This window comes from Podarcis bocagei, assembly GCF_964188305.1.
Source record: "Podarcis bocagei genome assembly, chromosome: 4".
In the NCBI taxonomy this organism is placed as follows: Eukaryota; Metazoa; Chordata; class Lepidosauria; order Squamata; family Lacertidae; genus Podarcis; species Podarcis bocagei.
This window is the reverse complement of record NC_138128.1, coordinates 88,411,505-88,434,472: the sequence shown is the minus strand read 5'-3', so window position 1 is coordinate 88,434,472 and position 22,968 is coordinate 88,411,505. Positions and strand designations below refer to the sequence as shown.

Sequence of the window (22,968 nt, the reverse complement as noted above, 5' to 3'; positions counted from 1 at the left end):
GCTAATGCAATAAAGGTTTATTATTATTATTAATAAAGAAAACAAAACAAAATCAACTCCCATCATCCCTGACCATTGGCCATGTCCTCTAGGGATGATGGGAGCTGTAGTCCAACAATGGCTACCCTTGCTGTAGAGCAATTCTTAGAGTAAGACAAATTCAGTGGTGCCAGTAATTCAACCCTACCTTAGGTTGGGGAACCTCTCAGTTGTGGGTCCCAGCCCACCAGTGCAAAGGCCAGTGTGCTCCAGATTAAATAAATGTACTTATTTCATGCTTTTCTGTGCATGGATTCCTTTGAATTTCTCCCGCTGGCTGCGTCCAGCTTACTGAAATGTGAAATGCTCAACTGGCAATGTTCTTGCCGGACTTGGAAACAACAGGATAACTTTGTTCAAGCCTTTTGTTTCACCGAATAATGCTATTGATTTATGATCACTTTGCTCTCCTCTATAAACCTCTCCTGTTTTGACTCTGCCGCAACCTAGCCTTGCCTTCTTTCCCTTTGTATATTTAATTCTTCTGTTGCAGTTATGGCCCCTTTCACCAGTGTCCTCACCTGTCCATGCATCAATCAAAAACATGTATGCCAAATGTCTGGCGTGCCTTTAATCTCGACTTAGTTTCTAACATCAAAGAAATACTTCACTATTTTCATTTCACTACCCAGACACCTCTTCTAACACAGACTCAGAGTTCAGGTATTTCTCAGGCTAGCCTCCTTTTGTCTCTCTGACTTTCCGCTTCGTCTTGAGCCACAGCGCAGGGCACCCTTCAGCTAAAGTTTCAAGGCATCACCTCTTGACCTTCCCCTTTCACTGTTTAACCGGATGTCAAGATCTCGGAGCTGGCTGAGGAAGCCAGAGTTTGGGCAGACTCCTCTGTGTTCTCGCACAGACTTTAGGGCATCCACGAGGGTCTTGTTTTCGCAGATCATCAAAAAGGCAAGCACAAGGGTGGCAGAGCGGCTTATGCCCATGGCACAGTGAACTAGTACTTTGCCTGCAAGAGAAGAGAAGAGCATCATATATATGTCAGGGTACGAAAACCCCAGGATTCTTGGTATGGTATATGTTGAGACTTGCCAGTAGGTCAAGACTGCGAAACCCAGTGGGGAATGTCAGAAATCTTCGTGTCATAATCCTGGTGTGCCTTCTTCACCAGCAAATTATGATATATGGATATTGATTCAATGGCTTTTCTGACTCTTACCAGTAAATATCAGAACTTTCTGTCATTTCCCCTGGTCCTGTTAAAATCTTTAGACCTACCAGTTCACCCAGCTGCCTCACGAAAAGTGGGTCTTATTGTGCGGATGGTAAAATGCAGAGGAGCTCAGCCCCAATTCTGTCCTATCTCTTTTGCAATGCAGCTACTATTTCCTGCCACACCGATTAAAGGGAGAGTTCCTAGTTAGCCATGTCAAAGGAGGACTAATTCTCCTGGGGTCTCTCCTGGGGCCATTGCCCTTCAGTGACATGAGAAGAAACCAGAGTCCCATCCCTAATATAGCTGTATAAGAAGGGACAAACAGAGACGTCTAGCTGGGTATTCCTTCTGAGGGTTCAATTATCTGAATTTGGTGTTTTAGATTTCAAAATGATTTGGTGTATCTCTGTGATTTTGAAATGTCAAACGTTGACTTGGCATGTTGAAGAATCTAAGTTTGTGTGCTTCTCTGTTGCAATGTGAGCTTCAAACAAGGAAAGCACAAAAAGTATTGATTGGAAACCTTCGGTTTTCGTTTGAATGCCACTATATGGGAATAGAGCATAGCAAAGATAGTGTCCGCACAATATTGTCCTCATCAGAATTCTGTCCCAAATTCCTCACCCAAATTCATTCAGATTTACCATTTTCACAGGGGAGGAGTTGTTATTTTGAATGGATTTTCTATTGAAAGAGGTAAATCAGGATTAAATGGGGAAATGATTGTTGCATCTCTCATGGACACTTGGACCATTTGAGTATAGAATTGTAGAGCTGGAAAGAACCCTGAGGATCCACAAGTCCAACCCCCAGCGATACAGGAATCTCCACTAGATCATACATGACAGGTGGCCATCGAACCTCTGCTTAAAGCCCTCCAAGGAAGTAGAGTTCCCCACCTCTTGTGGGGATGCTCTTGCTGTCAGAACGTTCTTCCTGAAGTTTACTTGGAACCTTCTTCCTTGTAGCTTGAATCCATTGGTTTCAGTCCTAGCCTCCGGAGCAGGAGAAAACAAGTTTGCTCCACCCTCCATGGGACAGCCCTTTAGATATTTGAAGATGGCTATTATATCTCATCTCAGTCTCTGCTATACCTGGCTAAAACATACACAATTCCCTCAGCTATTTCTCATAAGGCTTGGCTTCCAGACCTTTTATCAACTCACCTCACTAGGGATGCTGTGGGATAAGGATTTGCCCAAGGCATCCCAGCGAACTCCATGGCTAAGCAGTGATTTGAACCCAGGTCTTCCTGGACCGGGGCCAGTCCTTTAGCCACTCACATCATACCTGCGTGTTGAATGCAGTAAGGCTGCCAGGACCCCAGAGATGACATAGATTGCCCTGCCTGTTATATTTACCTCTGGGAGAGTTCAGCGCTGCTCTTATATACTTAGCGGCTGGGTGGAAGTAAATGCTGAGATCAAACTTTGGATCATCGTCTGCTTCAACTCCGTAGTAATCCACGGGCAGGTCTTTGTAGAATTTGGCCCCCGTGTCAATATGGAACCTTCCAGCAGCGGCATTTACTATGTGGGTGATACCCATTCGGCGAAGCTGTTCTATGTCACGGGCTATATATCTGTGGGGGAAAGAGTATTTGGCTTAGATTTGTGCTAGTCGCATCCATCCATCCTTGCCCTTAAAGACCACACAACGAATCTCTAGGCAGGCAGGTTCCCCACATCCAGCGCTAATATGGTGTCTATGAACTAGCATATTAAGTGCTAACTTTCTAGACCATGCTAGATTTAACATCCTTGCTGGTTTGGGGACCCATAGCTCCCAAACTCAGGTTTCCAGCTGCTTGTGGACTACAACTCCCATCATCCCTAGCTAGCAAGACCAGTGGTCAGCGATGATGGGAATTGTAGTCCACAAGCAGCTAGATGCTGTCTAGGTTTATCATCGCTTTTCTCCCAAGAAGCAGGCGTTTTTTAATTTCGTGACTGCTGTCACCATCTGCAGTGATCATGGAGCCCAAGAAAGTAAAACCTCTCACTGCCTCCATTTCTTCCCTTTCTATTTGCCAGGAGATGGTGGGACCAGTGGCCATGATCTTAGCTATTTTGGTGTTGAGCTTCAGACCATATTTTGCGCTCTCCTCTTTCACCCTCCTTAAAAGGTTCTTTAATTTCCACTATAGTTGCACTGTATTCATGATAGTTCTGGAAGTGGCTTTTACATGGTGTGAAAGCTCAAATATAATATGGAAATTAACCATTAAGGGAAGCATGAACATACCAAGTCCATGTAGCCTTTGTATGTATTTGGGTTTTTTTTTTTGGAAGATTGTCGAATGTGAAGCATCAGCAGTCTTGTTTCCCATGCTGAGCATGCGCAACAACCCGCCACACATAAGTTTGACAGGTTTCAAAGTTGCGCTTTTAGATTTAGAATCTACTAAACCTCTTTGACCAGAAGTCTGGTGTGCAATGAGGCCTTTTGTCGGACTAAACCACATGTCTTGTGCAAGGTCAAGCCGGGTTCAAGTTCCTTGCATTAATTTACAAAGCCCTGAACAACTTAGGTCCAGGGGATCTCTCGAACCCTTATATCCCACCTTAATCATCTATGGGAGCATTGTTGGTCTTCCTCAAGCTGGTGAGGCTCACTTCATAACACGTTATCGTGTCATCGGCTCGTATTCTGCCAACATTCAGCAAGCACCTTCTGTTTCAGCTTTTAAATGCCTCCTGAAAACTTTTTTGTTCCTCCGGGCCTGTGCAGGCAATTAAGAATACATCTTTCCATAATGGTTAATTGATGTCTGTTTTTAACTTATTCATATGGTTTTTGCTGCATGGTTTTATGTACTGGAGTGGAAAAGCAGAGTTGGGAAGAGAGATGTTACTCTTCAGTGTGGGGAAATGCTTTCAAATGGCTTAGATGCCATTGTCCCATTTTTAATTGCAAAAAAAACCAAAACAAACCCCCATCCTACTAGCAGGAACCAAGCTTTTAAGCAACCACTCAGCATGGTGCCTGGATGTCTGGGATTTCCCCAACACTGATGCTGGCATTTAATTTATTTATTGGAAGGCTTCAATTTGCTTCTCAACCAAATGTTTGTGCATTGGAATACAATGAAGTCGTGAAGACACCAGAAGCACAAAAGCATTAAAAAAAAAAAAAAGGGCGATAGCCAGCGAATCCATCTTTGGAGCAGACCTATTGAAATGGATGGATTTGGTTACAGTGGTACCTCGGGTTAAATGCTTAATTTGTTCCGGAGGTCTGTACTTAACCTGAAACTGTTCATAACCTGAAGCACCACTTTAGCTAATGGGGCCTCCCACTGCCGCCGGGTCACCGGAGCACAATTTCTGTTGTTCTCTGTCATCCCTTTAAGCCCGTTTACTTACAAATCTCCAATGTAGAGGTTAGGCCAGACTTCGTTGACGTTTCCGCGGCAGGGAATGGGCGTCCACAACATACGTTGGAGTTCCCCCATTTCTGGTGTTTCATAGCTCCCCTGGCTACTGGAAGTGAGGCTCGAAGTTCTTCGTATATTGGGGCGCCGCAAGTCGTCCCCATTTAGTGAATTCCAAGACATTCTGAAAGACAAGGAAGAGAGACTTTCCTCATTTGACCTTATGGTAGCCGGTGGTCTGAGAGTTAGACTGGGCAGACCTTGGATCAAATCCTTACTTAGCCATAAATCTCATGGAATAACCATGGACCAGTCTTTCTCTGTCAGCCCAATCATGTCCACCACCCTGAAGTTCCTAGAGTCAAAGAAATCATGGTATACTGTTGGGTATCTTCTATGTCTTACTGTTCTTGTTGTTCCCACTTTTAACCAGTGCTTCAAAGCAGTTTACGTACAAATTAAAGATTGCACTGTAAGAGTAGGAGTTGCTACAGACATCTCCTGCCTTGGAGGTTTTTAAGCAGAAGCTGGATGGCCGTCTGTCCTGGATGCTTTAGCTGAGATTCCTGCATTGGAGGGGATTGGATTAGATGACCCTTGGTGTTCCTTCCAATTCTATGAATTGGGGGTGGGGGGGGGAGCATTCGAATCCAGGCCATATTTAGGGATTCTAATTAGGCAGAATCTCATTTCTGCTATCTACTGTTGGGGAGGCGGTAGCAGTTTTGACCCCACTGTTTGGAGGTCTTTTAGAAATGGATTCAGGTAAATTTTTATATTTCTTCGCATACCTTGTACACCAAATTTGTTACGACATGATTTGAGAAAGCTCTATGTACTTTAACCTTCTCATACCACAAATATGCATGCCAACCATACCTGTTATCATGACCTTCAACCTCTAAAACATCGATTTTTAAAAATAATATCCATTCCCTTAGCCAGCATAGACAGGATGCCTCATAATATAATCTTGAATCTGGTAGGGAGAATCCGCCTCTGTCTTTAGAATCTGCCAACAATTTATATTTTATTCTTGGCTTCTTCCCCTGCCAGATAAATCTAGTAATATATTTTTGCCATTTTTTGAAGTGTCCCACATTGCTGATCAAGGGTATTGATTGAAATAAAAATAAAATTTTTGGCAATGCATTCATTTTTATTACTGGTATCCTTCCCAATAGCGATGAATTCCTCCTTCCCAACACCTCCAAGTTTTTCTTTCTTTGTCTCCAAGTTTTTGTATAGTTGTCCTTAAAAACATTTATACTGTATTCTTAACTGTTATCCAAATATTTAACTTTCTTCTCAATCCCCTGGACCAATAGGCTTGCAGTTTGAGGTTGCTGCTGATTCCTTTTCTGCTTCCACTGTGGTCAGCTCCAGGTTAGATTACTGCAATGCGCTCTTGTTTGAGCCTGACCTGTAAATGGTCCAGAAATTTGGATTACTATCTGGAACCAGCAAAGCAAGCCACATTCCAGCTCCATGCTATCCTCACTGATTACCAATGTTTCCGAGTTTATTGTTCTTTAAAACATTTAAACCCCATTTTTCCACAGGGTAGGAATTTAATTATAAAACAATTCCCTACACATAGGAAAATGAGAGGTTATGGTTTAAAAGCCAGGATGTTTGCCGTAGTATTTAGTTTCTTTGTACAGTGGAAACTTCGGTATGGAGGAATATTCAGTTGTGGGAGCCCCCATTAAGGGGCACATCCTAAAGTTTACTGCCTCAGAAGAACTAGGCCTTTTGCAGGAAACAGGCTTCAGGGAGATCCCCCCCAGCTCCCGAGGGCCAGACTGACACCATCCATTCCAAGAAAAGCTCTCTCTTTCCATTATGGCTCCTTTCCACAAACTTCACATCTTGTGGCCATTATTGGGGCTAGTCACTGACTGCTTAACCCGGCTGCCTCCCTGCAGCCATAATTTATTGCTTGCTGGGAGTGCTGCGGGGATGTAAGCAAAATGAGTCAGCCCACAGCGATGACTGGAGTAGGGCTGGCTGGCTTTGAAAGCCGAGCCACTATTTCTTGGGATGCAGAAGTATTTGAGCAGCCAACTGTTTGTAAGAGAATCTCCCCAGCAGCTGGAATCCAAATAGCGTCTCCCGATTTAGGAGAGGGCTCTTCGAAAAGCAGCTTTCATTCCACTTACACGATTGGTATAAGGTGACCAGATGCAATGGGGTGCAGAGCCAGAATTAATTTGGGTCCCCTGGTATTCGGTGGCTATGTGTCTGTAGTGTCCGTGCAGGGAAATATTCCCTGCGGAGCATGTCTGATCTTTCAAACATACTGGTTTTATGAGAGCTGAACTCTCACAGCTTCCTGCAAAGAATCTTGGGGGACTGTAATTTGTTGAGGGTCCTGAACACCCTCCACAGAGAGGTTCCTTGTTCCCACTTTTTCTCAGGGTGACCTTGCGAGACCATTGGGCTTACGCCTGCCATTTCAAAGCCCATTGGCTAACAGGGTTAAAATTCTGCACAAGGGAAACCCAAGTCCGATGAATTTCCCACAGTGGACAGAGCTACCCGTGAGGTCTCCCAGTGTGTTGAGAAAGCTGGCCATCAGCTGCACATCAAGCTAATTTTATTGATCGTGTTGTGGAATGGTCTATAAAGCTCAAACTTCTCATTGCTGGTCTCCCTACCACTGCTCACACTTTGCTCCATTTAGCCAGTACTTGCGCCTACATTAAAGTGGTCTTGCTGATTCAGACGGTGATGTCTGGCAATCTGCTCCCAACTTTAGCTTAGCTAGAAGATCCCTATGGAAGCACATCGTTGATGGCTGCACCCTGCTCTTTGTCCCCATCCTCTTTGTACACAGATGAGCAGGCCTATCCTCCAGAAATTTGTCTCCCCTTAAAAAACCCAAACCCAGCTATCTGTAGCAGCCAATTCCGTAGGTTAATTGCATAGTGGGAATAAATATTTGCTTTTGTCACCCCTGAACCTATTGCAATGAAATGTAGGTGGCTGCTGCCAGAGTTCTGTTGCTCTTTTTAAAGGAAGAAAAAATAAATATCCCCCCACCCTTTCTCCGTTTCCATGTAGCTTTGCCACCCAAAGAATACTCAGGGTAGTTCAATTCACTCTCCGTACTTTGCCTCACTGAGCCAGAGTGCTGTATATAAAGAAGCAATGGAAACATGGACCACTTATAAATGCCATCTCCAGCTCCTCGAAAGATTCCATCAAGGGTGTGTCTGAAAATTTTTACACACCACTTGGGAAGACAGGCGAACTAATGCCAGTGTACTGGAAGAAGCAAAGATCACCAGTGTCGAAGCAATGATTCTACCACATCAACTTTGTCAGACTGGTCATGTTGTGCGGATGCCTGGTTATCATCTTCCAAAGCAACTACTCTATTCCGAACTTAAAAATGGAAAGTGTAATGCTGGTGGTCAATAGAAGAGGTTTAAAGACTCTCTCAAGGCAAATCTTTTAAAATGTAGTATAAACACTGACAACTGGGAAACACTAGCCTGTGAGCGCTCCAGTTGGAGAACAGCCTTTACCAATGGTGTCATGAACTTTGAAGACACTCAAACTCAGGACGAAAGGGAGAAACATGCTAAGAGGAAGGCATGCTTGGCAAACCCTCGCTGTGATCAACTCCCACCCGGAAACCTATGTCCCCACTGTGGAAGGATGTGTGGATCCAGAATTGGCCTCCACAGTCACTTATGGACTCACTGTTAAGACCATGTTCATGGAAGACAATCTTACTAGGCTACAAGTGATCGCCAAAGAAGAAGAAGATATAAAGATGCAATGCCCAAGTGACGGCATAGAGTACCCCAGCAAATCCCATGCTAATGTTGTTTTGAGCTTGCACTTTGAGAAATCTAGGGACAAGCACCTAATTTCCCTTGCTTTTGTGTTGCTGAAAGCTCTGAAACATTTTGTCGCTGGTTGCATATTTCCTTGCCCAGTTACAAATGTTCTGTGCTCTTTTAACACAGATGCATTTAACTACATCTGCATGTGTTATATCTACAATCCTTTATATATACAATCCTTTAATTACAGGCGTCGTTACATCAATATCCATCAAGAGCAGGAACGCCTGGTGTAAAAATCACCCGGAGGGCTTTCGCGTGCCAAAAGCGAAGTTCAAGTCCTCCGGTGCCGATGATGTCACCGGCATTTGCGAGGAAACACAAACATTTCAAACCTGCTCTGGGAATTGTGTCCTTGCCCAGCTCTAGGTGTTGCTGAAGTCATCATCTGGAGAAAGAGAGATCCCCACAGCCTGCTTTTGGTTTTTTGGCAGGAGAGGCAAAGAAACGACTGGCGGCCAGGCATTGCAATCCATTCTCTTCCTCCAGTCCGTATTTCCTTTGAAGAGGGTGAAATATTTGGCAGGGCAACGACTGCAAGATGGGACCCTGTAATTAAAGCGGCTGCAAAACTGTCTGCTGAACGTTATTTTGGCTTCCATCCATTTAGAAAGTGCTGTTGAATTACTGCTGAAAGTTTAGGTAAGCCCCAATTTTAGGAAAGTTTCGGGGGTTGTTATATTTAAATAGAAACTTCTATCGAATCACTTTCCAGCTACAGCTAAGAGCCAGTGTAGTGTCATCGTTAGCCAGTCAAACTGAGACCCACAAGACTAAGATTCAAAACCCTGCTCAGCTGTGAAGTTCATTGGGCAACCTTGGGCCAGACATTGTCTCTTTGCCCTAGCCCTACCTCACAGGGTTGCTGTGAGGATAGTATGGTTTTTTTTGGGGGGGAGGCATGTGCCCCACCTTGATCTCCCTGGGAAAAGGTGGGGCATAAATGCACAAAACGATGAACAAACCAGGATCTGGAGTCTTGAGAACTGAGATTGTGAGGCAAACTAAATGCGATAGTCCCTGTGTCCATTGAACTCAGATCTGGAAAGGGCAGCCTCATGTAAAACAAGGAGCAAGCGTCTCAAGTGCATGTTAAAATGAAACTCAACCCACATTGCAAGATTCATTTTTCAAGTGAAGCATCTGGGAGCTTTCAAGGGAGCTTAAAAACAGCAACAATACACAACTTGGATAAGATGTGAAAGTTCTCAGGGAGCCTTCACACATCCCTGGCAATCTGTAAACCAAATGGCTCTTTTTGCTGCTTGTTTTATGTGTATTTTGGTGCGGACATTTGTGTGTGTGTTTGTTTTTTACTGCTCGTTTCCTTTCTCTGGAAAGGCTGCTGTCATGGTGAGTTACTATCGCATCATGCAGCACGCTGCCTTCATTGTGATGTCACTACATAGGACATGGTTTGTGAGATCACAACACACACACACACAAAAGTCATTGGTTGGGGCCGATGAAAGGAGAGCTTTGAACCAGTGTCTGATACTGGTGAGATGTGCCCAGCCTGAATCGCAGGAGGCAGCTGATGCTGCGTATCAACTTGAGCTTCCAAATTGTCCCTGTGGGTAGCAGCTCTGAGCAGGGCACGCGGCCATAATCCTGTCTCAGCAACACAAAGGTAGGAATGACACTCCCTGTCACTCAGTCTAAATGGAAGGGAAATGATTACAGCCATGGCGGTGCTCCCCTGTAACATAAGCCTCTAGGAGGAGGAGCTATTCCCGAGGCACCCTGGAATTAGAGGATTAGAGTGAGCATCGAATAGTCCCAAAAGCTTGTCATTCCTACACTTTGGGCAAGTTCCCGACTGCACGCGCTTCTCTGCCCCCCCAACAAGGCACAACACAATTTCAAAGGATTATATGTAATAGGTGAAAAGATGTAGGCTGTGCAATCTTATGCAAGTTTGCTCGGAAATGAGTTTCATTGAGTTAAACGGAATTTGCTCTCGGGTAAATGGATACAAGAGTGCAGGCAGTCTAAAAGGGAAAGGAGTGACCCCTGGAGGGACCTTTTCAGGGAGTGCTGGGTAAAATCTGGAGCAAGTGTGTGAACTTATCAGGACTGACCTGCTGGGAGCCAGAAGGGGCCTGCCCTGCTTCTCTCCACCTGGCTTGGGGTGGGGCCTTACAGGCTCCATAAAGGAGTGCTTCTGCTGCTGTTTTGTTTTGTTTTAAAAATTGTTTTTATTTTTTATCTATGTCATTTTAAATTGTGATTGATATTAATGCTGTATTCTTAGTTTTAGATTTTATGAGTTATGTGGAAACTGTTTTCCATTTGGTTGTGTACTTTCTGATGTGTTTTATTTATTGTTTATGACTTCTGTTATGTTGGTAATTATGTGAATCTGGTCATGCTGTAAGCCGCCTTGAGCCTTGTTTTTAACTATGATGATGATGATCAAGAAATTCCAAGTTCGTTCCTTCGTTGCCAGCCATATTCTGTCAGGAATCAAGCCTTATCAGGAGAAAACTGGCCACTCTCCAGGCACCCGGCTTGATCTCCCTTTGACCTCCCTGTCTGCGTTTCCCGGCAGGATACAGGCTAGGTCACGATCCGCGACACACCACTCTTCCCTGCTCCCCCCCAGGGAGGGGAAAGAGATAGACAGAAATGTATTTACATGTCTTTATTTCTGTCCTTGCAGCGTTACAGAAAACACGTCTGCTCTCCTCAAACTCCAACAGTCGAGAGTCAAAAAACTCCTCCTTCTGTACTTCCTGTACAGCTCATATTACACTCTGAGCTAATTCCGGTGCTTCGCACAGTGAATAGACTGTCCCTCTGGTTCCCACGGTACAGTCCCAATATTCCCATCATGTTTTGCTTTCCAGCTAGCTGCAGCTCGCGGCCGCATTGCTTCCATATCGTAACATATTCAATGGGTGGGTTTGTTTTATTTTGTCAGGTTGCTGACACATCCTAAGCCTCTGACTAAGCCATTGCCTGCCTTTGTGAAAAACAGTTCTGATTATTCTATATTGAAATGGAAACATGATGTAAACTTATTTTAATAACTTTCAGTGCATTATATGAACTATCGGAATAGGTTGTTGCCCAGGTTGAATACCTGCCCGGGTAGCTTCCAGGATGGGTGTCCCTATTTTCCCACCCTAGTTACACTACTGCCATGGAAGGTAGAGGGAAGAAATCTATTTCCACATACAGCAAGACACGCTGATGGCGATTATGTCATTCCCATCTGGATTTCACCTCCTCAGCTTGCCTGTGCTTCCTGACTGTGGCAAACTGCATTAGGGATGGCAGCAAATTCAGGTTCCTTCTCTGCCACCACTGCATCTTCGGAGTGGCAACCAGCAGAACTCTTTCAAGTTGTCTCCTCCTTATGGCCTCCTGCCAGGTAATTTACCTGAACTCTCAGTCCCATGCTGAGACATATTTGCAAAGCACTTTGAGGAGAAAATCACTTCCATGCGTCCGTTCTGACTTGGATCCCAGTACGTTTCTGAGCACAATCCAAAGTGTTGGTGCTGCTGACCTTTAAAGCCCTAAATGGCCTCCGCCCAGTATACCTGAAGGAGTGTCTCCACCCCCATCGTTCAGCCTGGACACTAAGGTCCAGCTCCGAGGGCCTTTCGGCGGTTCCCTCACTGCAAGAAATGAGGTTACAGGAAACCAGTCAGAGGGCCTTCTCAGTAGTGGCGCCCACCCTGTGGAACACCTTCCCATCAGATGTCAAGGAAATAAACAACTATCTGACTTTTAGAAGACATCTGAAGGCAGCCCTGTTTAGGGAAGTTTTTAATGTTTGATGTTTTATCCTGTTTTTAATATTCCGTTGGGAGCCGCTCAGAGTGACTGGGGAAATAAATTATTATTATTATTATTATTATTATTATTATTATTATTATTATTATTATTGCTATATTGAATGGAGGACAATTATACAATATCTTAGACCCTTCTGGTTGCTTCAGCCTAGATGAGTTTATTGCAGTAAGAGGATGTTGGCAGTGTGCTTGGAACAGTACATCCAGCCACCTTGAGTATGAACTTGACTTTTGACCGCTGTTATAACTAGCTGAGTGGGGTGTGATTTGTTGGGTGCAGAAAGTGGTAAATATCTCACTAGGACTTTTTATTTTCCTTAGCGAAGCACTTGAAGAGGGAGCTGGAGGTTTTCTCTTGAAGAAATGGTCCATGGATTGAGGCGATTCTTCCAAATATGAGCTGATCATAAATTCTCTGGATGATCTGCCAATTTTGGGTTCTCTTAGTTTCTTCTTATTCTCGTCTTTTAAATCGGTCTGCTGTACCAGTTTGTTAATGAGGTCTGCCCAAAAATGTATACGCACACTTCTTCTAATATGCCTGATATTTTAGGCCAACTTTTAACTTACTTTTTGTCTCTTGATCTCTCAGACTTATGCTCCTACAACCATTGTGGTTCAAAACTGGTTGAAGCAGGGTTCCAGGAAAGTTGGGCAAAGGCTTGCAAAAGTATTTGGACTAGCTTCAATACAATTTGTGAAAATGCCTCTGTTTCTAACTGACTTCCAGTCAAACAAGATATTTTTGGCTAGATGCCTGCTGCAGTATGCTCAGACATAATTTGGATCCAAGTTTTATAGTGAACCCGAGGGCCAAAGTAAGCAGGAACGTTCAAGAAATTACATCTGTTTGCTTTAAGGTCACATTTCCAACTAGAGTTGGCCGTTCTGAGGCCATATCTATCTGCACCGCAGCTTTAAATTATCCATTGCATATTATTAGCAACGAGTAATTTTTCTCTCTCCATCCTGTCCCATCCCCTCTAGTGTGGAGCAAGGTCTTATGCTACTCTGTTCCCCACGAGGATTCTGAATATGCTTGTAAAATACCGTGTCAACAATTTGTGTTCCTTGCAAGACACTGGGGGGTTCTTTCTGTCTGTACTTGGGACAATGAAATAGATCTTCCAGCAAAACCACCCTCTTAAACGAGGCATCAGTCTTGAGGTCTACAGTGGTACCTTGGTTCTCAAACGCCTTGGTACTCAAACAGCTTGGAACCCAAACACAGCAAACCCAGAAGTTAGTGTTCCAGTTTGTGAACTTTTTTTGGAAGCCAAACATGCTCCATTTTGAGTGCCACACTTCTGTTTTGAGTGTTAAGCTGAAGTCTGTCTGTTTTTGCTATTTATTTTGCGTTTTTTTGTTTTTGTTTTGTTTTTTTTGTGACTGTGTGGAACCCAGTTCAGCTACTGATTGATTGACTGACTCACTGATTGTGTGACTGCAGTACATTGTTTATTGCTTTCATTTTATGGATCAATGGTCTCATTAGACGGTAAAATTCATGTTAAATTGCTGTTTTAGGGGTTGTTTTTAAAAGTCTGGAGGGGATTAATCCATTTTGCATTACTTTCTATGGGAAAGCCGCCTTGGTTTTGGAATGCTTTGGTTTTGGAATGGACTTTTGGAACGGATTAAGTTTGAGAACCAAGGTACCACTGTAGTTGTTTATGTGTCCCCAGGGCAGCAGTGGGGAACTTGCAGCCACTCTCAGTGTTGTTGAGCTACCATTCCCATCATCCTTGACTATTGGCTATGCTGGCTGGGACTGATGGGATTTGGAGTCCCAATGATTCTCTACTGCTGCCCTAGGATATATGGTCTTTTAAGAGACTTTCTGACTATTCTATCAAGGTTAAAGCCAACTCCTGTTGCATATATATCCACGGCAACCCTATTTCTGTTGACCTCATTTGTCCCTACACTGAGTAATCTTTTTACTGCCCTATCCCCCAGCATGCTATTTATTTATTTTATTGCCCAACTACCACAGTGCCTGTTAGCTGATCTGGCAGCAAGTTCAGGTCAAACGAAATTACAGAGGCTAACAGTGAGAACAACGTATAAATGCCTTTCTCCGTTCATGTGCCTTTGGAGGGCAGCCCGGGGCAGATTGAGTTGAGCTGCTGCCGTTCCTTTGGATGCAATTGAAACAGGCTAAGCCTCTGGAGAGTCCCATGGACTGCAAGAAGATCAAACCTATCAATTCTGAAGGAAATCAGCCCTGAGTGCTCACTGGAAGGACAGATCCTGAAGCTGAGACTCCAATAGTTTCGCCACCTCATGAGAAGAGAAGACTGCCTGGAAAAGACCCTGATGTTGGGAAAGATGGAGGGCACAAGGAGAAGGGGACGACAGAGGACGAGATGTCTGGACAGTGTTCTCGAAGCTACCAGCATGAGTTTGACCAAACTGCACGAGGCAGTGGAAGACAGGAGTGCCTGTCGTGCTCTGGTCCATGGGGTCACGAAGAGTCGGACATGACTAAACGACTAAACAACAACAAGCCTCGACAGGAGACCTCTTTGCAAAGGTCACAATCGGGCGTATCAAAAAGGTCTGGGGAGGGCAATGTGGAAGTGTGTTAGACTCAAGCCAGTGGAACCTGGGTTCAAATCCCCACTCAGTTATGAAGCTCACTGGTTGATGCAAGACTACCCAGTATCTCAGCCTTAACCTATTCCTGTGTCCGGACAGTGAGCAACAGTCTTTCCAATATGTTGATGGAGGAAGCAATAAGGACTAGACTCCGAAGTGTTTCCCAAACTTGGGTCCCAACTGTTGTTGGACTACAACTCCCATCATCCTAGCTACCAGGACCAGTGGTCAGGGATCATAGGAATTGTAGTCCCAAAACTGTCGGAGACCCAAGTTTGGGAAACACTGATTTAGTATCTCCTTTCAGGCTGTGCTCCTGCTACTTTGGCAAGCTTTCCTCCCCTTAGCCAGCCTTCTTTCTCCTTTGCTGTGTGATCCCAAACACTCAGGGATCCTGTAGTGAATGTGAGGACATCAAGATACTATGTAGCCAATCACATCTGGCTTATGTGGCAACATGAAACTCCAGCTGAGAGGGAGGGTGGATCTTCCTGGACTCTTCACATGGACCACCCTAGCCAAACCGGGGGGGGGGGGGGGGAGGGGGAGGCAATCAAATATGAAAATTTTGATTGACTGTGGCAGGACTAACTTATGTCAGCCACATGGGGCCTGGGACTCAGCTAACATTAGTAAAGAAACATTGATTTGAATGTGCTATATACGTGCAACACCAGATGGCACTAGAGAGCAGGAAATTTCCAAGCATGATTTTTCCATAGAGATTTTTTTCCTTCTGTTAAAATGATCTAATATCTGACTTATTTCTAGCGGTTTCCTCCTGTGTTTAGACCCACCCCTGGACAAATATTTTATGGCAATGGAGGGCCAAACATCTTATCTCCAAATCAAGGCACTCAGACTTCTCCACCTCTTTGGAGCAGGTGGCAAAGATTACTTTCCTCCCTGCTGCTGCTAGTTAGGCAGAGAATATGGAGATCATCTTTTGGTGGGAAATGAGGACGAAAGCATTTCGTCTGTTTCTCATTTTATTCTTAAAAGATGGGATACGGTCAACTCCAGAACAGTTGTAGCCACCTGTTCAATTAGGGTTTGTGAACTGAAGCTGATTGGAATTTGACACTCTGTTGCTTTGCTGGGTTTTTGGGATGAATCAATGGAGGCTTCTCGGATAGCAGTGACACAATCTGTATGCTAGCCTGTGGAATCCCAGATGTCTCCCATAAATCATTAGCATACAGCCCCTGCTACAGTCGAGAAGGCTGAGTGTAGCATAATGCACTAAAAATAATAAATCAAATTAGCACAAAGGTCAAGCCAGCCCAGAGGGACCAGGGATCAGCTAGTTCATCCTTGCAGTGCAAGCTAAACGATGCGGTGAAATAGATGGAATCTCCACCTGCCTCGTTCCCAGAGACATAATTCATTACCAAGCCCTGAGATGCAAGGAAGAAAATGTGGCCGCAAGAGAGTTTAGTCCAAGCAATGTGGCAGGGAAAAGGAATATCTGAGGCTCTTGCAAGGGAAGGTGGAAGAGCTGAAGGGGCTAATTTGGATGGCAGAAATTGGAAGTTCCTGGTTATCCTGAAACGCCGCAAAAATATACGGATGTGGGCAGAGGCATGTTAGAGATGGAAACCATGGAGGGGTCAAATAGATTCTAGAACCAAAATGCATTTGTTTCCAAAAATTCTCATTTTCTAATTATATTGTTAAGTATCAAATATTCAGAGAATATTCCAGTACCTGTATTTTGGAGAAATGTTGGAGGGTATGGAGTTATCTCCTTGGCTCGGGTTCACATAACTCCATACTCGCCAACATTTATCCAAATTACTGGTACTGGAATATTCTCTGAATATTTGATACTTAACAATATAATTAGAAAATGAGAATTTTTGGAAGGAAATATGTTATCTCTTTATCTCTTTGGCTCTGGGGTGTGTGTCACATGAGTGAGTATATAACCTTTAGAAGACATCTGAAGGCAGCCCTGTATAGTTTTATTATGTTTTTATATATGTTGGAAGCTGCCCAGAGTGGCTGGGGTAATCCAGTCAGATGGGTGGAGGATGATGATGATGATGATGATTATGGAATAGGACGTCCCTATTTTCATTGGAGAAATGATGGAAGGTGTGTAATACCTCCTGGACTTGTGAATACTTGAATTGTGGGAGTAGTACAGAGAGACTGTGCTAGATTATAAATATTCTTGGTTTGGTTTCCATCGTTGCGGTTAAGCAATTCTCTGCTGTAAATCTAAAAAACCTGAGCAGTCTGTCTCTTTAGACTCACAGGGAATGTGGGGGGAAACAGACGTGTCATTTGATTTCTTCCTCCCCACTTGCAATTTGCTTTCTCTGAATAATCGCTCCAATCCTTTATATTTCAATCCTGTGAAATATATTTAGTAGGAGGCCTTGTGTGGCAGCGATTAAGACTGTGTGATTTTTTAAAAAATTAGATGGAATTAGAAGCAGCCTGCGCTCGGTACCAAGGGAAAGGGAATTCAGGAAAGCAGGGCTGCAAATTTATCACAGCGGCAGCAACATGCCTTCCACCTAGCGAAGCCAAGATCATAATAACAGATGCACATAATAATTACCTGCATCTCAGAAGGCAGCTCTGAGACTTGCGACTTCTGCTTCCTGCATCACACAGACAGTGAAACAGCAGGGTAAAGATGTAAGAAAAAGCAGAAGCAAGGCAGCGTTGGTGGTAAGTACTGAAAGGCAAGTGGCAGAGCTGACGGGAGGATATCAAAAGGCAACGGAGGATTGCTAAGGATAGAGGGAGGAGGCTTCTGCAGCTAGCTGAAGGGACCACATAAAACCCTGCAAACCCATCATAAAGAAGAGCTTTGCCTTTTGTCTTGGCTAGAGCTGTGATAAATGCTCAGGGTGATTTGCCAATGTGCAATTCAGGACTCTGGCAGGTGTAGTGGCTATGGGTGGGAGCCCAGAAGTCCCTGGAATCTCACTTGAACTCGCTAGGTGATCTTAGCTAAGTGGCCTAACTTCCCATCTGCAATGGGGGCGGGATAATAACATTACCCTCCCTTTTGGGGTTCTTGTAAGGAGTACTGAGAAAATGTGAAGTGCTGTCAGCATTTTAAATATGCTACATGAACACTGGGCATTGTTATTATTTAAGGTTAATTTCTACAGAGTGTGCAGTGCCTACATTTTGCAACCCAATGTATCTCGAATAATGTAAAAGTTTGCCTTCGTTTAGGACAGGGTTTCCTAAACTTAGGTCTCCAGCTGCTTTTGGACTACAACTCCCATCATCCCCAGCTAGCAGTGGTTGGGGATGATGGGAATTGTAGTCCAAAACAGCCGGAGACCTAAGTTTGGGAAACACTGATTTAGTATCTGCTTTCAGGCTCCTGCTACTTTGGCAAGCTTTCCTCCTCTTAGCCAGCCTTCTTTCTCCTTTGCTATGTAATCCCAACCACTCGGGGATCCTATAGTGAATGTGATGACATAATGATACTATGTAGTCAATCACATCTGGCTTATGTGGTAACATGGGTGATCCTAGCCAAATAAGGCACAGATGTTCTCTCTGCCTACAGCAGGTCTCTCTCTGAAAGGCAAGCTGATGGTCGCAGCACCACGGAGAGCTCCAAGGGAGCAACTAACTCCAAGAAAGTCCAGAGGTGAATTGATGTCTCACTAGTCCCTCTCCTAAGCTCCACCCCTTTGCCTGAAGAGTGTACATCCTTAAAGGGCTAGCCCCTATCTAACCAGAAGGAAAGCACTTCTCTTTCCTGTGGGCAAGCAAGGTGGAGTGGAAAGTACTTTGCTCCTCAGACAGTTTGGGCTCAGGATCCCTTGGGTTCTGCAGGTTCCTGACCACCAGGTTCAGTATGAGGAACCCAGTCTGGCTCATCAGCCAGTGGTACAGCAGCCCCAGACTCGGCCAGCGCCTCCTTCACCTCCAAGCTTGAGGTTTGGGCCACAGCAGATAACCGCCCTCACTCTGAAATCACCAAATGGGCAAATGCTTCTGCCCACCCTTTTATGCCAAGTTCCCAAATGACACTGACTGGGGCAGTGCTTTTTGAAGCTACCAAATATGGGTTGCAAAAAGAACCGCGCCTTTTTGGCTCAGCCTTATTTCATACCCTCCAACATTTCTTGGCTGAAAATAGGGATGTCCTATTCAACAACAATAATAGTAATAATAATAATAATAATAATAATAATAATAATAATAATAATAAGAAGAAGTACCCCACCTATCTGCTTGGGTTGCCCCAACAACTCTGGGCAGCTTCCAAAATATATAAAAACATAACAAAACATATTAAACATTAAAAAACTTCCCTATACAGGTCTGCCTTCAGATGTCTTCTAAAGGTTGTATAGTTACTTATCTCCTTGGCTTGGGGAGTGACATAACTCCATACCCTCCAACATTTCTCTGATGAAAATAGGGAACTCCTAAGGAAAAGCAGAACATTCTGGGATCAAATCAGAAACCAGGACAGCTTCTGAAAATTCAAGACTGTCCCTGGATAATAGGGACACTTGGAGGGTCTGCTTATTTGCTATTCAAATTACCTTTGCCTAAGAGTTGCTGCTGCTGCTGCTGTTTTTAAAACAAGTTTCCTATATAACCATGCTAATTTAGTAGCCTTTGTATGCTGGGTAATGTCTAGCTGCTGCAGTTTGAGATACACAAGCCCAGTTCTCACACGTTGGGCATGACTGTGTTTGCTTGGAGTGGAGTGCATTTTTAGACCCACCATGATGTTAGATCTCCTGTTTCAAAGAACAACAAGTTGCCTGCAGTTATCTGAAGAAAAGCTCCAGTGCACAAGCTCTGTGTGATTGGGACACACAGTTGTGCAGATATAGAATGCGGATGGCGTTGTGGTCTAAACCACTGAGCCTCTTTGGCTTGCCAGTCAGAAGGTCAGCGGTTCAAATCCACAGGATGGGGTGAGCTCCCATTGCTGTGTCCCAGCTCCTGCCAACCTAATAATACAGTGGTACCTCAGGTTAAGTACTTAATTTGTTCCGGAGGTCCGTTCTTAACCTGAAACTGTTCTTAACCTGAAGCACCATTTTAGCTAATGGGGCCTCCTGCTGCTGCCGCACCGCCGGAGCACAATTTCTGTTCTCATTCTGAAGCAAAGTTCTTAACCCGAGGTACTGTTTCTGGGTGAGCGGAGTCTGTAACCTGAAGCGTATGTAACCTGAAGCATATGTAACCCAAGGTACTACTGTATTAGAAATGGCAACATGAGTCATCCACAGAATCCTGTAAAAGCTGGCCCTTAAAACTTTCAGCAATTTGAAGAAGTGGGAAGTGCAAAGCCGTCTTTTGAGGAGACAGGGAACATCAAGTACAGAGTGAGCATGCAACCCCCAATATGTCTTGCTAAAAATAAACCCTTTGATAGCTTGAGCAAAGAATGTGAAATGCTTGCATAAGCGTGAACATCATGCTGACAATTACTAGAAATTAGTTTGAGTTTCATGATCTTGCTTAGTTTACATACCACATCTTAACATCTTTCCTGTTTAAATAGACTTACGGATAGCCCATTTCCCCACTAGGAGAACGTTTGTAAAGATGCAAACAAATGCAATCAACTAACACCTGCGAGTAAGTCTAATTGAATTCATAAGTGGGGCTTCCTTCAAAGTTGCAAATCACTGAATGCTGCAAATCCCATTTTGCTTGAGAACATTCACGATAGGACACTGCCCATCAGATATTCTCACCCTCTCAAACACACACATACACAAAATCCCCGAAAGCTAAAGCAAATTTGTTGGGGAAGGATCTTTCCGGCTCTTAAATGTCAGCTTTTCAGGCAAGCAATCTGTTGCTAAACATCTCAGAGTTGAGATGGAAAAACAGGATGTCAACATGTGATATTTAAATTCCAAGTGAATTGCCAGATTTAGGAATATGCTCAAACACAAACAGTGCATTTAAAAGACAAAACGGTTGCGTCTGAAATTTGCATCCTGCTCAAGGAATACAAGCCCAATATGGGACTTGTTTCAGATCAACATGTGAACTTCAGCTCCCTGCAGCAATATGGATTTCTCTTGTTTCTTCACCACCACCCTACCCCAGATTTCCTTCCTCTCTCAAACTCTTCGCTCAAGCTTTCACCTCTGTCCTTATTCTTCCGGACCATCACCTACTGCAACTTTCTTTTCTCAGTAACCTCCCAACTTATCACCTCCTGCTGGTTATATATCCCCTGCCCCCACTTTTCCTAGCCTCCTATGCCCCCCTTTCCATAGACTTTTATTCCTTCTCCGCCCATCTTTAGGATCTGAGCTGCTCAGCCAACGACTGCCTGCCCTGCCCCTCTTTGACGTTAGAGCAGCTCAGCCAGTCACTGCCAAAGGCGCCATTAGAAGTCCCACCAAATCTGTTCCCGCTCTGCTCTCGCACAGTGTTTTGAAACCCTCTTCCTGTTACGAAACTATAAACAAGGTATGCAGCAATTTGCCAGATGCCCTCACTGCTGAAATCAGGGATTTGAAGTTTGGAAAGATGCACATTTTTCACTCAGATTTTTCACTCGGAATAATGGGCGTTCAAAACTCCCATTATTCCAGGCAGATTTTGCGACGGGGAATTTCATTAGCGTGAGCAGTTTCTGAGCTCTGGGCGCAGTACTGCTCCTAAGATTTCAGATTAAAACTGCAGAGTGGAAGGAAAGGAGGACTTTTTTTCTGCCTCCCCCTTCCAGCTACTCTCTAGAGTGGAGAAGAGACCCTCTTAATAATATTAGGGGGGTGGGGTGGGCAGAACTAGACCATGTGAAAAATGAACATAATATTTTAGCTGCAGTTCATTCATTTTCAGCTTTGTATTCTTGTTATATATAAAAAAGTGCATCTAGACATTCTCTTGTTGCACCCATAGCCTAGGTTTTAAGGTGCCATTTAGATCTTAGCTCTCATATCTCAGTTTCTAACACTGATTCCAGATACATATCTAGAAGGTCATGCCTTTGGGGGTCAAAAATCAGCCTGGCTAAAGCTTTTCTCTCTTCATATATGTATTTAAAAGATACCCTTGAAACGGCCTGCACTGGATTTCCCCTTCTGCACAGACAGGTTGCCACATATTTTCACCGATGCATGTTGTGCGGTCCAAATTGTGAAGAAGTGGCAACTCCACAACCACCTCTCTATCTGAATGCCCTTCACAACAAACAACACGGCATGGCGCACAGCTGCAGTTGTCCGACTGCTCCCGTGCTGAAAGCGTTGTGTTACCCCGCAATGCATGCACTGAATTTGCGAGTAGCTGTTTGTCAACAAGCTTAAAAGTACTTGCCTTTTGGGGGGCGGGGAGTTCAGGTCCGCTGACTGCACTTGACTGTTTTAGATGATGACAACTCTTCTGCCGTTTCCTCCCAGGCTGCTGGTTACACAACAGCTCCCCTTGTCCTGCTGCATTCAGTTTATTCAAATTCTATTTTTAATTGTGTTAATTATAAACCATGATCTGTGTTCTTCCAGCGGACTCCCAAACATTTTGGAGTGTCAGGCAGCTGGGACAGCGATGGAGAGCAGCCCAGATCTGAACAGATTCTCAGCTATCAATTAGCATCATCAGGGCATCCTAGGCTATTTGAGGGTCCTGCTCCTGCTACCCAGGTAAGAGGATGTGGGGAAAGCAACTGAACAGATAGCAAGGCTTGCATATTTTTTATGCCAGCAGAAACTGGGATGGTAATGTGAGATGCTCTGTCTGCTGTCATATATTTGATTAAGAACAAAGCCACAAATGCTTCGAAAGAGGAGACAGCTCTGTAGCTCTGAGATTGCTGTGGGCTCCTTGCTATGCCACATTTTATGCCAAGGATATGACCTCAGAAATCCTTTATGAAGTCAGATGCAGATGGCAAATGTGTATTATACTATGTCAGAGAAGGGCACTGGTGCAGTGACCATCAAAGCTTAAATGGCCATTAAATAATTTTTGGGGGTAAGGGGGTCATTTGGAGTAGCTCGCTCATGTCACAATGAAAATCATAACTGTTGCCAGCCCAACCAGTGAGGGATCACCTTGAAATAAGTAAATAATGCTTACAACTGTTAATATAATTAATCAGATCTTTTATAGGTCATCTATGGGCTTTCATTCCTATAAATCGCTGGATTTATACTG

The 22,968-nt window shown here is 44.2% G+C and overlaps 1 protein-coding gene and 1 long non-coding RNA gene across 5 annotated transcripts; one reads left to right on the top strand and one right to left on the bottom strand.

Annotated features, from left to right (window-relative positions):
• Positions 1-586: 586 nt before the first annotated feature.
• DUSP13B (dual specificity phosphatase 13B) lies at positions 587-21,933 on the bottom strand. Of its 4 annotated transcripts, none has more exons than XM_081191904.1 (4): positions 21,866-21,933; positions 4,576-4,767; positions 2,572-2,792; positions 587-1,003 (listed from the first exon to the last, which is right to left on the bottom strand). In XM_081191904.1, the coding sequence occupies exons 1-4, from the start codon at positions 21,916-21,918 to the stop codon at positions 780-782; spliced, it is 690 nt and encodes a 229-aa protein (XP_081048030.1). In that variant the 5' UTR covers positions 21,919-21,933; the 3' UTR covers positions 587-779. The 4 variants fall into 4 exon arrangements, with proteins under 4 accessions (XP_081048030.1, XP_081048032.1, XP_081048031.1 ...); XM_081191906.1 differs by lacking the exon at positions 21,866-21,933 and adding an exon at positions 17,417-17,443; XM_081191905.1 differs by lacking the exon at positions 21,866-21,933 and adding an exon at positions 9,554-9,582.
• Positions 9,670-13,926, top strand: LOC308585868. The gene is made up of 3 exons (XR_014007650.1): positions 9,670-10,070; positions 11,677-11,816; positions 12,568-13,926. It is a non-coding gene; the product is annotated as an uncharacterized lncRNA (long non-coding RNA).
• Positions 21,934-22,968: the final 1,035 nt, after the last annotated feature.

Excerpts from the sequence above, each read along its gene's own strand:
- DUSP13B (XM_081191904.1), bottom strand. The coding sequence starts at position 21,918 with ATGTGGCAACCTGTCTGTGCAGAAGGGGAAATCCAGTGCAGGCCGTTT. Across the intron at positions 4,768-21,865 it reads CAGTGCAGGCCGTTTCAAGG|AATGTCTTGGAATTCACTAA; the intron begins GTATCTTTTAAA and ends CTTGTCTTTCAG. Across the intron at positions 1,004-2,571 it reads AGCGCTGAACTCTCCCAGAG|GCAAAGTACTAGTTCACTGT; the intron begins GTAAATATAACA and ends CTTCTCTTGCAG.